This window comes from Trichoplusia ni, chromosome 2 (assembly GCF_003590095.1).
Source record: "Trichoplusia ni isolate ovarian cell line Hi5 chromosome 2, tn1, whole genome shotgun sequence".
In the NCBI taxonomy this organism is placed as follows: Eukaryota; Metazoa; Arthropoda; class Insecta; order Lepidoptera; family Noctuidae; genus Trichoplusia; species Trichoplusia ni.
The window spans coordinates 9556209-9571813 of NC_039479.1; the positions used below are offsets into that span (position 1 = coordinate 9556209).

Below are 15605 nucleotides of genomic sequence, written 5' to 3' on the forward strand. Positions count from 1 at the left end.
GGTTGTTTGTGGGGTTAAATGCTTGGAGTGGTTATTAAGCTTTCATTTTGTTTGTGTCGCGAGACCCCTAGTTCGGTCGTGAATAAGTTTAAGGACTTATTCTTTGGATTTTCACTATTTGTGCAGCTTTCGGTTTTGTTTCATCATCTAGTTATAGTATTTTCCTGTATGCTGCTGATTAATTCTAGTATAGACAACATTTTTTAGTATTTTGAGAACATTCAACTAAAATCCATGATGATGAAACCGCCATGATGATCATAGGATAGATGTTCTACTACTATGTAGTTGTCGTTAATCTAACCCACATGTATTTTTATCACCCGTGAAATTCATAACCGTTTGTCATATTTCCCATTTTAAAATATGGAAAGCAAAAATCTGTGCCGCTTAACGGGCTGTCAGTCGCGGCACTGTTATAAAATAAAACATTTATACATTCTAAAAGCCACAAAACGCTCCGCCATATCCCTCGGAATTCGAAATATTTATATTTAGTGCTATCCGAATTTTTGCGGACGGATTTTTTTCCCTTTAATATCTTACATTTTGGGCACGTACCGCGTTTCTGAGTAGGCCAGACGTAAATTCATAACTTGGCGATATTGCGGGCTATATTGAAAAATAGTTATTTAGATTACTGTTGGAATCATGCGAACAGATGGATGGTATTCACTGGTATTATTCGTGATAAGATTCATATATCTGGACTAGTTTTAATAAAACCGTAGCATGAATACGAAATCTGTACGAAATTATAGTACGGTGCCTTGGGGATGTTATTCCGCGTGTTGTAACTATATTTTAATAATACTATATTAAATTCTCTGACTTGTGTCGGTATTGTGTTTTCCCTTTGTACTTGATCGCGATGCCGACGAGTCTAAAGCTTACTGATCTACTTTAGGGTAAAGGTGATGAAACAGATTATTTTTTAAACTTTTGTTCCTTTTATTATTTTATAATAGAACCCTATCACCAAGGCTGTGATATTCGTCCGTCTATCCGTTTGTCTGTCACCAGGCTGTATGTCATGAACCGTAATAGCTAAACTATTAAAATTTTCAAAATATAAATAGAGGTTAAGCAAATGTTGTATTTGTAATTAAAAATATATTCTTTTTCACGACACGATTATTTTTTCTGGAAATGGTGGTATTTCATTATAAAATTAAAATTTAAACAGTTTTCAAAACTGTCGAAAAAAATACTTTTATCAATGTTATTAATATAGTAACCTTACAACGACTGTGTTAACAAACATGTTTTTCTACCCAAAAAAAAACTTCTTACTCTGAATAATTTATATAGGACCAGTAATTGACTCAGTCTCCGTGATAAATTTAATTTATCAATTTCGATAAAAAGCTTTTATTTATTCAAAAACTTTGGTTGGTTATCTACCAAACGATAATTGTAATTTTGTTATTTTAAGTATCTTGTTTATGAAGTAAAAAGTTTTGATGGTCGAAGTAAAAACACGTTTTTAGATTTCACAAATTCTCATTTCCTATCATATTAAAATTTTCCAATAACTAAATTACATTTTGGGAGTGAAAACAGATTTTCTATAAAAACATCGAAAGAAAGAGCATGCACAATGTAATTCCATTTCCAAATATAATTTCAAAGCACTTTGACTACATGAAAGTATTTCATAAACCAAATAAATCAATTTCAGGAGAGCATAGTTGAATTAGCCTACAGTTCTAGGAATTATAAAATACCAGGGCCTTTACTAAGAACTTTAAAGCAGGGCCATTACTGTTATGATGGTGAAGGAACGAGATAGAGCTTGACATGTTGTATAGCACCATTTCCCTCTCCGTCCTTCTATTGAAGTTTCTAGTACACTGATCTCGTCATGCTCCCTTACCTCGCTATGACAAAGGTAATAAAAGGAGATCTATTTATATATCTCTGTGAAATCTATTTGGCTGTTGACATTTTGTTAAGTTAATACGAATTGAGAATTTGAATCTTCCTTTTGTTTTATCGTCTTTGAAAAATATAAATGATAAGTTTGTTATTATGATAAAAATATGTATCTTTAATGTCTTACCAGCAGGTATATCTCATTATTTTATCATTCGTATCAAATACCAGGTACACTAAGACGTCCCATATCTTTGTTTCAGAACCCAATCAAATGTGCAGATGTAGAAATGTAACACTAAAACTTCGGACAGCACCAAAAATGAAACGGCGATCCCTCACAACCGTCCGGGAGGAGTCACAGCCAAAGCTACTGTGCAGTGACGTCACAATCTACGTCATGGTCACCACGACAGCAGTCCTCAGCTACATGAACAGTCTGAATGGGGATTTCGTCCATGACGACATCCCCGCCATAGTGACGAATGGGGATGTGGTGGGGAGTAACTCGCTGAAGCAACTGTTCCTGGATGACTATTGGGGGATGCCGATGGCTGATGCTAATAGTCATAAGTCATATAGGCCGTTAACTACGCTGTCTTTTAGGTGAGTCTATTAATAATTTTATGTTTTGATGTATCATATGGATGTGTACGCTAGATGATGGAATGCCTTTGTTAGGTACCACTATCGCTACTGTAGCGATTATGTTCATGAAAGGAAAATAAATTATAAATCAAAAATATACGAACACATACATTTTTCCACTTTACGTAGGTAGGTTTTTCTATTGTTCGAAATATTTAAACAGCAAAAAAGCCAACAGTAAAATTTCCCAAAGCTAGGAATCCCCCGCTCACTCAAACGTACGAACCGAAATTCCTGCCAAACGTCACAATCAAAAAGCACGAATATAAATTCGTAATAATGTTCACGAGAAAACAGAAAAGCGAGTTTGCGTAACGAGAATTTATTGCTTCATATTTGAAGTTAGTGAGGAAGCCAACCCCCAAACCGGCACTATTGCCAGTACAAATCCGGCGAGCGTATTGCCTCGGCATGTATTGCCAGCAATATACAGCGTACATTGCGAAAGTATAGTGTACGTGCCAACTTATAATTAGGTACGCTGTTGAAACTTGTAATTTTTGCTAAATGTTCCGTTTTAAAATATGAAACTTGGTATTTTATAGTGGGTAAATAGGTTTAAAAAACTATAATATACCAGTATACATTTTTAGAATACAACATTGAAATACATAATATTTGAGTGCTTAAAACATTTCGGCAATCGATAGTCAAATAACTCCATAAATTATCAAATGAACTAATTTGTAAACATTTTTTCATCGTTAAACATATTCAAATTGATGTGTGTATACATACGAATAACGAGTGAGGACGTTGAAATGTGTGTGGGGTTACACATTGCAGTATATTTTACCTTACTTTAAAAAGAGGAGTTCTTGATTCGAATTCCATTATTTGCCAATATTAGATGTTTTTTTTAATTGTACCGATATTAATGTCTTTATTCTAATTTAAAAAAAATGGGCACCTTGGGCAAAATCTGATTACGTGTGTATTTTATAAACAGCAAAATAGAATTTTTCATTTCTTTTTTTACATTTTTGTGCATGATATAACTTTAATTCATTGACACGGTATCACACAATAACCTCCCCTACATCATACAGTTACAAAGGTACAGGCCGATAAGCCTTGCTCCCGAACAAAGCACTAAGACACCCATTACATGCCTCGAAAAAAGCTCAAACGCCATAAATTTACATTTTGGTAAAGTGTGAATTCGGTGCGAGATAAAAGCGAGTCGTTGTGGCACGTGCTATCATAATTTATTAGTGCGGTGTCCTGCGGTAATAGTGAGGGGCTGGTATTGACGGGGTTTTTATATCGATGTACATATAAGAGAAAGGGAAGAGTTTGGTGCTGTCTATCTGTCAGTATCAAAAAACTGTGGTAGGTAATGGTTAGGTCATAATTGTCAATCTTCAAGTGTGTAGTTTTTTTTTTCTTTTTGAGCGAGATCTCTCTTAATTTTACGTGTATTTATAGACGTGTGTTTTGTTTGTAATGTTTTTTTCTGTTATTGCTCACGCTTTAGTTTTTGATTTCCAAAGATTTTATGTGATATTAAAGAGAAAAACAAATAAATACTAAATAAAAAAAAACTATTATTTGACTCCAGTAATTCTGATGTTAATGAAATGAAAACAATAAATCATTATAGTATTCTCATTAGGCCGTCAAACAAAAAACTGTTTTAGTTTATTTAGTAATATAACTTTACCTAGGAATAAGTAATAACTGTCAGAACTCACTAGACCCAGTCAACGTTTCAATCATAAGTTGTAAATAAAATATGTTCAAGTAGAGCTAGGCAGGCAGAATTCAAGGTCAAGGTATTCTTTACTCGTTCATTTTGTACATTATGAATGGTACATGAATTTTGTACATCATTTTGACTATACACAGACAGCTGAATACGAGTCAGAATATCGTTTCAATTTTGATTTTGTAGGTACATTCCTTTGTAATATACAGTTGAGTAACATTGTCTTAAATTATATATGAATGAAAGAAATTTTCTCCATATGTAATTTGTTTTATATAGCGAAATTGATTTGAAAACTCGTACTGGCTAAAAATGAAAAAATAAATCTATTTTTGAGATTAATTTATTTTTCTAAATCAATTTAGAGCAGGGACCGGACAACCCCACTTTAGAGTTAAGCCGTTTGACAGGGTAACCCGTACACGGGGTAACTCATATCGCAGTGTTACCTTTTGTTCGAGTTACATCCTCGAAACCCAGCGAAATGGTTAACACCTTCATTATGGTAACCACGTGAAGGGGTTAACCCCTTCAATAACTTAACCCTTTGAAGTGGTTACCTTCACGAAAGGCTTTTCGTGTTACCCTGAATTACCCACTAAACTTGAGCTGCATACTTGCACCCTAGCGGCCCCTCATTGCTTTACTAAGACTACAGCTGATTTTCTTCTATCGCCGACGCGTCGCGCCGCGACTCGCGCCTCTCGGACAAACTACCTACGCGCGAAACGTCATATAGGTAACTAGCTGTTGCCCGCGACTTCGTCCGCGTGGTTAGAAGATATAAGTTAGGAATTTTTGAACGAATGCCCTCGAAGATTAATATTTTTCCCCGTATTTGCCACATTTTCCATTAAATCTTCGCTCCTATTAGTTGCAGCGTAATTTTATATACCTAGCCTAAAACCTTCCTCGATTATTGGTCTATTGAACACAAAATGAGATCAAATTTTTTAGATGAAATTATTTATAATAATTTTAAAAAAAATCTAATACAAGTTTTTTTTCATTTTTTGCATTTTCTGAGAAGATTTGACGGGTGAATTTTCGATTGAAAATTAGAGTGTTTTTTTATATTAATTCAAAATAAGGTGAAAAAATAAATATTTTTAATCAAATAAATTACAGCGTATTTGGGACACAAAAAAGTAAGTTTTCACCAAATTTCGTTACAAAAATAAATTTTTGTAAAAGATAAAAATAAAAAACCACAATCTTGGTTTTTTAGATTTTTCACATAAATTTTGAGGTTATGTGAAAAAAATGTAAACACAAAAGTTTTAGATCTTTTTCTTTTAGAACTTTGCCATTTGACTTTTTTCGATACGAATTTTAGTTTTGCCGATCGATTAAAACCGTTTTTTACTCTTCAAACGTCACTCCCACCCCCTTCCCGACCTCAGATCACCCGTAAATTATTTTTCCTTTCATTTTTATAATATTCCCCTCCTTTTCTAATGGGTTTCATCCTACTATTTTTTTTTTTGGTTTTAAAAATTATCGACCCTGGTCTACAAGTATAGACACGAAAAATATATATCACAACGTTTGAAAAGTGCGACAAGCAAAATTAAACTGTAAGATCATATCCACAATGATTTTTATTCCATGTTTACAAGTCGCTCGGTAAATGCAACAATGGCGCCGCTGGGCGGTAAGATGTCACGTGCGCTCGTGGTTATACTATTTTCAAACTAATGTCTATGATAAAGAGTGCATATTGCATTGTCTTAGGTTGGAGTGGGTTACCCTGTTACAGTGTTACAGGGTAGTAAAGGGTAACCTGTTCAGAACAGGGTTCCAGTAATCCGTTCGAAGGTGTAACATATGTCATAGGGTTTTTTCTTGAAGCGCTTAAAAAAACCCCTTCAAAAACCCTTTCAATGAGTATCCGGCCGGTCCCTGATTTAGAGTTTCCATTCTCATTTAACGACTCTCCGCAAAAACTATTTGAACCATGTAACCAAGTAGATTCCAATTTATAAAACTGTGGGTCCCCGAGACCCTGCCGCTCGGAGGTCACGCCATACCTTCCGATTCGTGACCGCAATACGACACCCGAACTCTGCTCCCCGAACGATTGTAAGCCAATTCTTGTTATACAAAAGTTTTCTTTATCTAGAGAGCGGGGGTTCGAAAATGTTTTGGTTATTTTGCACTTTATGGCAATTATTTTTTTCGTTTAATTCTTTGGTATTTTTTTTGCTTTTGACCTTTATAGGCTTAGGACCTGCAGGGTTGAAACAGAACCCCATTAATAGGTTTCCGTTGTCTGTTCGTGTGTCCGTCCTCTCGTTACCAGGTTGTATCTCATAAACCTTCATATTTAAGCAGTAGAAAATTTTCACAAATGATTTAAAATAAACAAAGAAATAATAACCCTCAATGTTGCGAGTCTTTTCTTCACCTGTTTTTATTGTTATCATTTCATTTAGTTTATTAAGCTACTATATTATTATCTGATCCGAAACCCAAAGTCTCTACTATTCACTGGTTTCCTCTGATTACAAAATACCAAATTGTATATAATTTCAAATTGTAATACCTACTCTATGACGACGAACGCTCTAATACCAATCTGAAATACATTAATTCTAATAATTCTGAACCAGAAACCTTGTTTACTGAGCTACGGGTCTACCACTAACACTTATCCAAATATTATTTTAGTTGTAGAAGAAGAACGCCGCTCTACGCCACGTATGGTGGTGTCTCGTTTTCACAACTACAGTGTTATTCCTTTAAGCTTTGATGGTAGAAGCAAATCATACTGAATGGTTATTGTTCAATCTACAAGGAGTATCACACCCCATTATTTAGCCCAACACAAGTAAATTGTTGTTTGAAATTATGCCCAATACTAATTGTAAAGCTAAGTCTTCGTCAAGACGTCTAGAAAGAAAATGTACGAGGTATTTCGTTATTAAAGCGAATTGCCCTTTATATAGGGCTTGTAGTTCCCGGGAAATTATAGCTAACCCTTTTCCCTTTATTTTTGCTGATAAAGCGGCTTAGTATTTCCGTGTAGGTACTTTGTCTGCAATCCGTCTGTCCGTCTGTTAAGCCTAGGACACTTTTGTATATACTGGGTCACAACTATCATGAATGTATCCTTGACAGTCGTTACAAGTAGTCAGCCGCTAAAAAGTCTGACAGCCAGTCTTACTGAGTACATGATAGTTTTGCGAAGGTTACAGAGTTGACGAGGTCACATAGACAGTCGCTCCTCGTAAAAAGCTCGCTCTCAATATAGTTGAAAATTTGAGGAGTGAAATGTTAAGGACCGGATCATGAGATGTATGTAGTGACACGAACTTTTATATTCACAGTATATTATGTAAAATATCAAAATACTAGGCTGTTCATATTACAAATTCAATCAACCGAAAACCATAACGAAAAGCAGTGTGCTAGTAAATATTTTTTTATATTCATACATTTAGGCAAATACATCAGCGCTGTTTTCTAAAAACATTTGATCGCAAAACATAAACATTGATCAAAATATCAAAACAGAGTTCAACGTAAATGTTAATAATACAGGAAAATGCTCTCATCGTACCCTTTTTGTCGTTTTTCAATTTCCTGATATTTTCAAACATTTTTGTCACTTCGTAAATTACGCCGTCATTTTTGATGTTCTCCAAGTTCTTGATTTATATAAAAATTTGGAGCAACCTTTTGAGGTGATTATAACAAGGGTTTTATATTTAAAAAGGTGGAAAAATTCTAATGAAGTAATTAAATGAACTCCGCCACTTTTGTATTTAATTTTTCCCACTTTGGAACTTTATTATTATTTTCTGGACTAGTTGATCTAGTCTAGAGATACTACACTACAGCATGAGTTGTTATATCAAATGCAACGGATAAAACTACATAAAAGTGAGTTGTATCAACCCACTTACGAGTTTACATTCAACAACCTCGTTGCTGAAACTCAAACCAAACAAGGGTTTGAACTTATTATCCCATGAACAACTCGACCTATGACTTCTACCTAAAACTACTTAATGAAAGAACTCATACAACGCAGTCAAGGAACAAAATATTTTCACAAAACTTAAACTACCACAAAACAAACGCAAAACGTATAACTTTGCTAAGACTATGAAAACAAACACGAAAGCAGCCGAAATCGGATTACACGGGGCGCTTTTCAGCAAAAACCAATAGCTGCGACCAACTAGTGCCGACAGTAATAAGGCCCGGGCCCGGGACACGGAATTAAGCCGGGATGCGGGAAGTGACAGCCGGCGCATCGGCCGCGCGGAACTTATGGACTTTGACAGCGATGTCAGATCAGACTGAGTTTTTGTTCCCGATTTTAATGGACCAGAATGATTGATTTTATAATAGATTTTTATTCTGACTGATGATATCATCATGATAGCAAACAGTAATTTATAATAATATGAATTATATCAACAAACATTAAATTTATTCCTATATTAACTTTGAAACTATAAATTATACAATCAAAAACACACAACAAACAACACGATAACCAATTATAAATTCATAATTGAATCCAAATGGAACTTCGAACTCAATCAAATATTATTTATCGAATACATCGTTTAAGTAAATAGAAAAACGAAAATGTCAATCCTTTTCAATATCCCGAGGGATCTATGTCTCGGAAAGTATGACGTAGCGGGATGTACGAAGCGGGAATAGGGGAGGCTTGACAACACTAGAGCGAACACCCAAGGGGCAGGCGTATAGAGGTCGTGTAATCTTATTTTTTATAGAAACGTGAACATTTCCTTACATGTGATAGTGTGAATGTCGGAGTGTGATAGAACTTTATCACTGTTTTTATTGATAATGCGTGTGAAGCGGCTGCGAAATGTTATCGTTATTTATTTTTGGATCAAGTAAAACCTTTAGTCTTTTGTTTTTTTGGTTCAGATTTTATTTTATCCTATCTTAGTTTGAGTGTATCTTATCTAACAAGAAAACAAACGAACGTGTTACATCAATTTAAGTTCAGTTCACATTATTATAAAACAACACGGTTTCCATGACAACCAAAAGTAAACAATAAGCAAACCGCCTTTGAGTATCAAGGCGTGATTCATAGTATACCGTAGACCTGTTCTCATGGGACTCCCACCTTAATTGCAGTACTATGATACCGCCTATCCATCAAGAACGTCACCTTTACGACACCCGCGGGACCTCTGCTTGTTAATATCATTTGTGGGAATGTTGGCTATTAGCCATATGGAAATGCATTATCAATTGACTGACTATCAATAATTATGGAACATTCGAGTTTAATATTCAATTTCGAATTAAATCACTACGTTTTAATGTGCTTTAATACAGACAATTTTCGAATATACTAAAGAAGTTATACTTAAGGCATGTTTAAAAGTTACATGTTCTCGTAGTTTTTATTTGAAATAGGCCGTTTTCCAGGCTCTTTTTAAATGTTCATAGTAATTCATAGTAATGGTGGTCACAATAATTCCGCGGTTCCAAAACGTTTTCCGTTCATGTAAAATTATTAGCTTTCACGAATAAAGTAACTTTTTATTTTGTTGATTCCAATTTCTTAAGTCATCCTATTTTTCTATGATGTTCAATGGCTATCTATAAAAAAATACATATTACATAACTGTCTGTTAAACTGTATATATCTGAGAATTCCAGTCGCAATAACTTGCATCTTTTCCCCAACTAACGAAAATGTTTTCAAGTCTTGCCAACTAGTAAATATAAACCTATCAAAAAATAAACGCTTCATGCGACTTTTTCGCCGACACGACTAACTCGATTTATTTATTACTAACACGAGCATTGATAAATAGCTACTCGGTGTGTGTGCCAACCGACCGAATTAAAGAGACCACGCTTTGCAGCGGTGCCAAAATAAATTGGAGTATATTAATCTTTGTCACCTAATACCCTATAAAGTTCGAGAGTGATGAATAAGGCTGCACCTGATCACTCCAGTAACACAATGATTCTTAAAATAAGTTTATGAATATATTATCATTGAAAATGAACATGAATCACCACGAGAAACCCACAGAATGCCACGTGTAGTGGGTTCAATTCTCGCGTCGGACAAGCGTTTGAGTGATTCATTAATACTTGTTCTGAGTCTGAGTGTTTTGTGCATATGATTTGATTAAATGAAAAAAAGACAGTGCAGACTTTTGTAGGAATCAATTCAAAGAAAAAAAAGCATTAAAATTCCATCATTTTAGTACATTCATTAAAAAACCAGTTATTTTCGGGATCACTCCAAAAACACAAAAACATTCATACCGTCTCGTCCATAAGATCGCCATAAGCGGACGTTAATATAATCGTAAAAACGAGATTAGTTTTTGAATAATTTGCAGGACATTCTGATTGCCATGAGGTGCGGGGTATGAAGGCTGCAGGGACTGCTGCCGATCCCAGTGCGTTGTGTTTGTGAATATTTTAAGCGATGGAGATTTATGTGACGACACCCACTGACGGAAATATAACATGTTTTATGAGTTTCGGTGGGATTTTTCGTAGCCACTATCCGTGAAACACATGAATTTTATTCCAGAAAAGTGAAATTAAATTATGTTTTTTCTGCTTACTCTATAGCTTTTTGTGTTTTCAATTCAAAGCACCTGCAGTTTGGTGTACCAAAGCTCAATAATATAGCCTATTGGACTTTTATTTACGTACGATTTTTTTTCGGTTAATATGGCTAGCACTTTAGCTTGATTTCTGTTGGGATGAAGAACAAAATTATCAAAGTATACCCAAATTGTATAAAACAATAAATAAATCAATGTTAATTTTAAATAAAAAGTTGATTAGTCCGATATCAGGCAGTGAACCAAACAATCCCACTAAAATGAACACACTATGACTGAAATCTACACATTATTTATTACATCATCATCGGCCTAGCCTTTTCCCAACTATGTTGGGGTCGGCTACCAGTCCAACATTATATTACATACAATATACAATTTTATAAACGAAGTTAATACCGACAAACGACAACGCATTACCCGAAACAATCTTATTACATTCAAACCGAACCGATCGTGGCGCGATCTGCAGGCAATTTGCAACAAACCGCACGCATATTACACGCGTTGGGCAATCCAGTGGAGCACAAAAGTAAAAAGAAGTGGCACTCAAGGTTCGTGCGTGTCACTATTTGAGGGCTGTCTAATATTGTTTTAATACTGAGCCAAACTCAATGTCTTTTTTTAACCAGATGACAGCTATTTCACGTAAAACAAAAAAAGAATCAACAATCAGTAATTCATTCAGTCCGAAGTTCTGAGGTAAAAATGATGAAAAAATAGAAGCGAATGTAGTAATTCCTTCTTTTTGAAGCTGGTAAGAATTTTTATAACGGTTTTGTATTGGACACGTTTATCGTCCAGGACAGGTTGTTTGAACAGGAATGTCATTCTCATACATTATACTACTCTATTAGTGACTCCACAAATGCGATGTACTATATGTTATATAACATTAGCACTAAACAGTGCCACTTCCCTTTATCTGCTTATGTGCTATGGACAACCCTACCCGGTCGGGTTGCGTTATTGGTTGGCGGGCCGCGCGGGTCGCCGTGTGTGAAATCGTACGGACAATGAGTTTTAGCCCACGATTAGGTTTGGGAATAGCCGTCGGATAACTAATGGATGTGTGTTAGTTGGTGGTATGTGTAATTAACTAAATGAAGGTCAGTTTGAGTTGCAATTTAGTGGTAGACCTCAACTTATTTCAATAAAATTACATACTTCATACTAACAGAAAGACAGAAGAAAGATATTTTTGATTTTCAAATCTTAAAAAAAAAAAAATTTTTTTCTTTAGCTACACATGGCCAATATACTTCGGGAAAATTATTTTTTCTGACATTTAAACCAGTGCCAACTAAGTAACAAACTTTAGCGTTCATTACAATGTCATAATTTTAATAAAGATCACGAAATGAAATGCGTTAATTCCATCAAATCGAGGAGATTCAAAAAAATGCAACACAACATAATACTTTTCTTCTTAGTTTTACTGCACTCAAAATGTAAGTACTACCGAAATATTTACTCAGCTACAGCTTAGTCAGTAAACGGATTCCATTTAAGAAACGCTAGTGCAAGCACAGCTATGTGTACTCCAACTATATTTATAACTTACTAGCTGTTGCCCGCGACTTCGTCCACGTGGTTAGAATTTTCCCCGTTTAAGCGCAAAAAATGTGTTTTTTTATGACCTCGCATTAGAAACCTCAAAAATTGTAACCTATGTGTTATTCTGATGTATAAGCTATATTGTGGTAAAGTTTCATTCAAATCCATTCAGTAGTTTTTACGTGAAAGAGTAACAAACATCCATACATCCATACTTACAAACTTTCGCCTTTATAATAGTAGTAGGACTAGTCTCGAGGAGAGATAATCCCCGCTTTTCTTTCATACCCAGATCATCTGCTAACATTTTTAATACACAGTCCAAATAGTAATAATAATATATAGTCATTTGAAACGAATCCTTGCAGTTTTGTTTCAGAAAAAAAACTTTTAAGTTGTCACCTTGTTTCAATAAGTTTATAAATCCTATCAGGAGTAGAGGAGGTATCCTTCAAATATTTCATGACATTTATAAGCACGATATACTGCGGAGTTCTACTGTAGGTTATAATAAATGCATAGACGGTATTTATAACATGAAGTTAAGGTATATAAAGATGAGTTACAGAGCAGTTATAACTATCAAAAATTTATGCTTGTAAGTGGAACATATAAGTAAGAGTTCGTAATACCGGATACGGATATTAATAGTCCATAATTTAACACGTACGAAATTCAATAAAACCTATATAAATGTAACTTTTTTATCCAAAATCAAATTGCACTGAGTTCTACTTCGTAATTAAGCGTCGGGCGGCGTCGGGCGAATTGATCCTAGTTGTTAGCGTCCGATGAGGTTGAAAACGATATTTCGTTAGAATGATCAATTGTTATTGCTGTTTCCTGACTTACTAGATCGAATATTCGAATGTTGGTGTGTCTTTGCGCATACAAAGCCTTAGTCCATTGAAATACATGCTTGATTTATATTATATTAAGGAAAATATTTGTTTTTCTTTGCTATTTAGCGGTAGTTATTTTTTTGCTTCTTTACTTCACTTCCGTTGGGTTTGATCAGACCAAAGTTGGCTTGGTCCATCTCGCGACACCTTGTTATCGTTGCATAAAGGTTATTTACAGCAAATGTAATAAGGCAACGAATAGCCGAGTGGTTCAGGTATCAAGCCCATCCCACAGAGCGCGATGTGTCACTGGTTCGATCCCCACGTAGGGCAAACATTTGTGCGATCCACGAATGCTTGTCCTGGGTCTGGGTATGTTTGTGCATATGAATTCAATATTTGTGAAACCTCCCGCGACATAAGGATTATTTTTTTTTAAAGCCGTAATCGTTACAGAGTGATATTAGCATTGAATTACATTGTAACACTGTTTCTTGATGTTGTAAAATTCCTTGAAATTTGTTATTCGCACTAAAAGTATCCCAATCACCGGCTGCATGCATCTTTAATCGCCGTTAGTCGGGTTAACATGCTTTTATTATTCAACCTAGCATGACGTAAGTAATAAAGTTCCGTTTAAAATATTTAAGTGAGCTATAAAAGTCGAATTTGCTCGATACACGTGGTATGCCCGGCAGTCGGCAGTAAAGCCAGGTGTTGCATTTGCGAGTTGTTCTAACTTATCGGTATAGAATACTTAGTGTAACCCACTTTTTAAAAGTTTTATAGAGTTCTTGAATTTATGGAAATGTAGTTATAAATGAAATAGTTTAAACGACCTCGTACATTCTTCTATGTATTTTTTTATGGATGATTACATATCTAATATGATATAATTAGCTATGAGGGGAGCAGGTAGATTTAAAAAGAAGGTCACCAAATATAAAGAAGTTAAAGAAATAGTAATATATAAAAAAAGAAAAACCACATACCAGTACCACGGACCAGTGCCCAGATCTAAACTTATTTGTAGATCTACAAGTATTTTGAGAAATATCAAAAATCTATAGCCAGACAACAGGAATAAAAACAGCTGATTGTAAAGGGGTAAACAAGGGGTTTGCCAAAAAATAATATCATTGAATGCAAAGAAGAAATAAGTAGACCACCTTAATAAGTAAGCAAGCACTTTTCAACTCGGTATTAACAGAGCTTATATAATACCGGCTAATTTAGTTGTGATTTGGGTCAACAACCTCCCTAAAATAGCTCCACAACCAGTCAAGGTCAGGCCAAACATTGTCCTACATTAACGTTACTAGTTTCTTTATTTTTGTATTGATTGTTAACCACAAGATTAATAGTGTGATACATATGATAAGGATGTACCGGTTCCAATTGGTTCTATTAAAATATATTTAGTTCAATCAATCAAAATATTTGATTTTTTTGAAAGGGAGTGAGTTATTTTTTTTTGTTTAATTTGTTTATTTTTGTAATAAAATATTTAAAAATAGCATATTCAATACTTTTAGTTATATAATATATAAATCTACGAAACAAAAATTATAAAATATTATCTCCTTTCATCGGTCGTAGTCGGGTTAAAACATGAAAAGCTGAAACTGTTGAAATCTTTATAAAATACAGAAACTTATTGATAACTATTACTAAAAGCAAATACTCCAAGTTTATCCTTAAATACCCGGATAATAACATACGTAAGTCTGCAAATGTTATCATACTCAAAGAATCCCTTTACAAATAAAACATTTACCCATCATATCTCTCTGCTCTGAGGTTTTTCTCATTGCCCAAAGTACACACTTTTTGGACTAAACCTTGTTTTTTCGCGGGTAGAACTAGAAAAATGAAAGCATTTTACCTCATTCTTGTGTTCAGTCAAATGTGAGTAATGCTTCATGTAAAGTCTTTGGAAAGGTTTCTTAAAGTTTAATAGAAATCTAAGTATTGGTAGTGTTCAACATTTCCCGTCATTAAATGCTAGGTTTAAAGTATGTAGGTACAACCTCTAATGAGTTTTCCATTTTAACTTCTAAAGTTACATACTTTTGTTCTTTTCAGGATTGTAATAAAAATTTTACTCTATTTATTTTGCCTGGTAACTAAAATGCAATATTGAACTTTAACACCCGCCATTAAGTCAATTTTCACAATATCGTTAAAAAATACAGTTCGCTACAATTCCGCACACAAGAGCACTCACATGACAATACCATTCTTATGAATGCGTAAAATCTGTATACAATAATGAAAACATTCGGTTATAGAAGCAAAGGAATTTCGCTGACGCAGCCACAATACAAGCGTTCTTTGGTAAATATATTTTTATTTAGTCGTGTCCCCTCTACGACGGTCGGC

The 15605-nt window shown here is 34.5% G+C and overlaps 1 protein-coding gene across 1 annotated transcript in view; it reads left to right on the forward strand.

The window, feature by feature from the left end:
- Nucleotides 1-15605, forward strand: part of LOC113506735 (transmembrane and TPR repeat-containing protein 1-like) — a 126921-nt gene that overhangs the window by 54344 nt on the left and 56972 nt on the right. The window contains exon 2 of the mRNA XM_026889570.1: nucleotides 2139-2481. Coding sequence (XP_026745371.1) covers nucleotides 2150-2481 — 332 coding nt within the window. The 5' untranslated portion in view covers nucleotides 2139-2149. The remainder of the gene's footprint in view (nucleotides 1-2138; nucleotides 2482-15605) is intronic.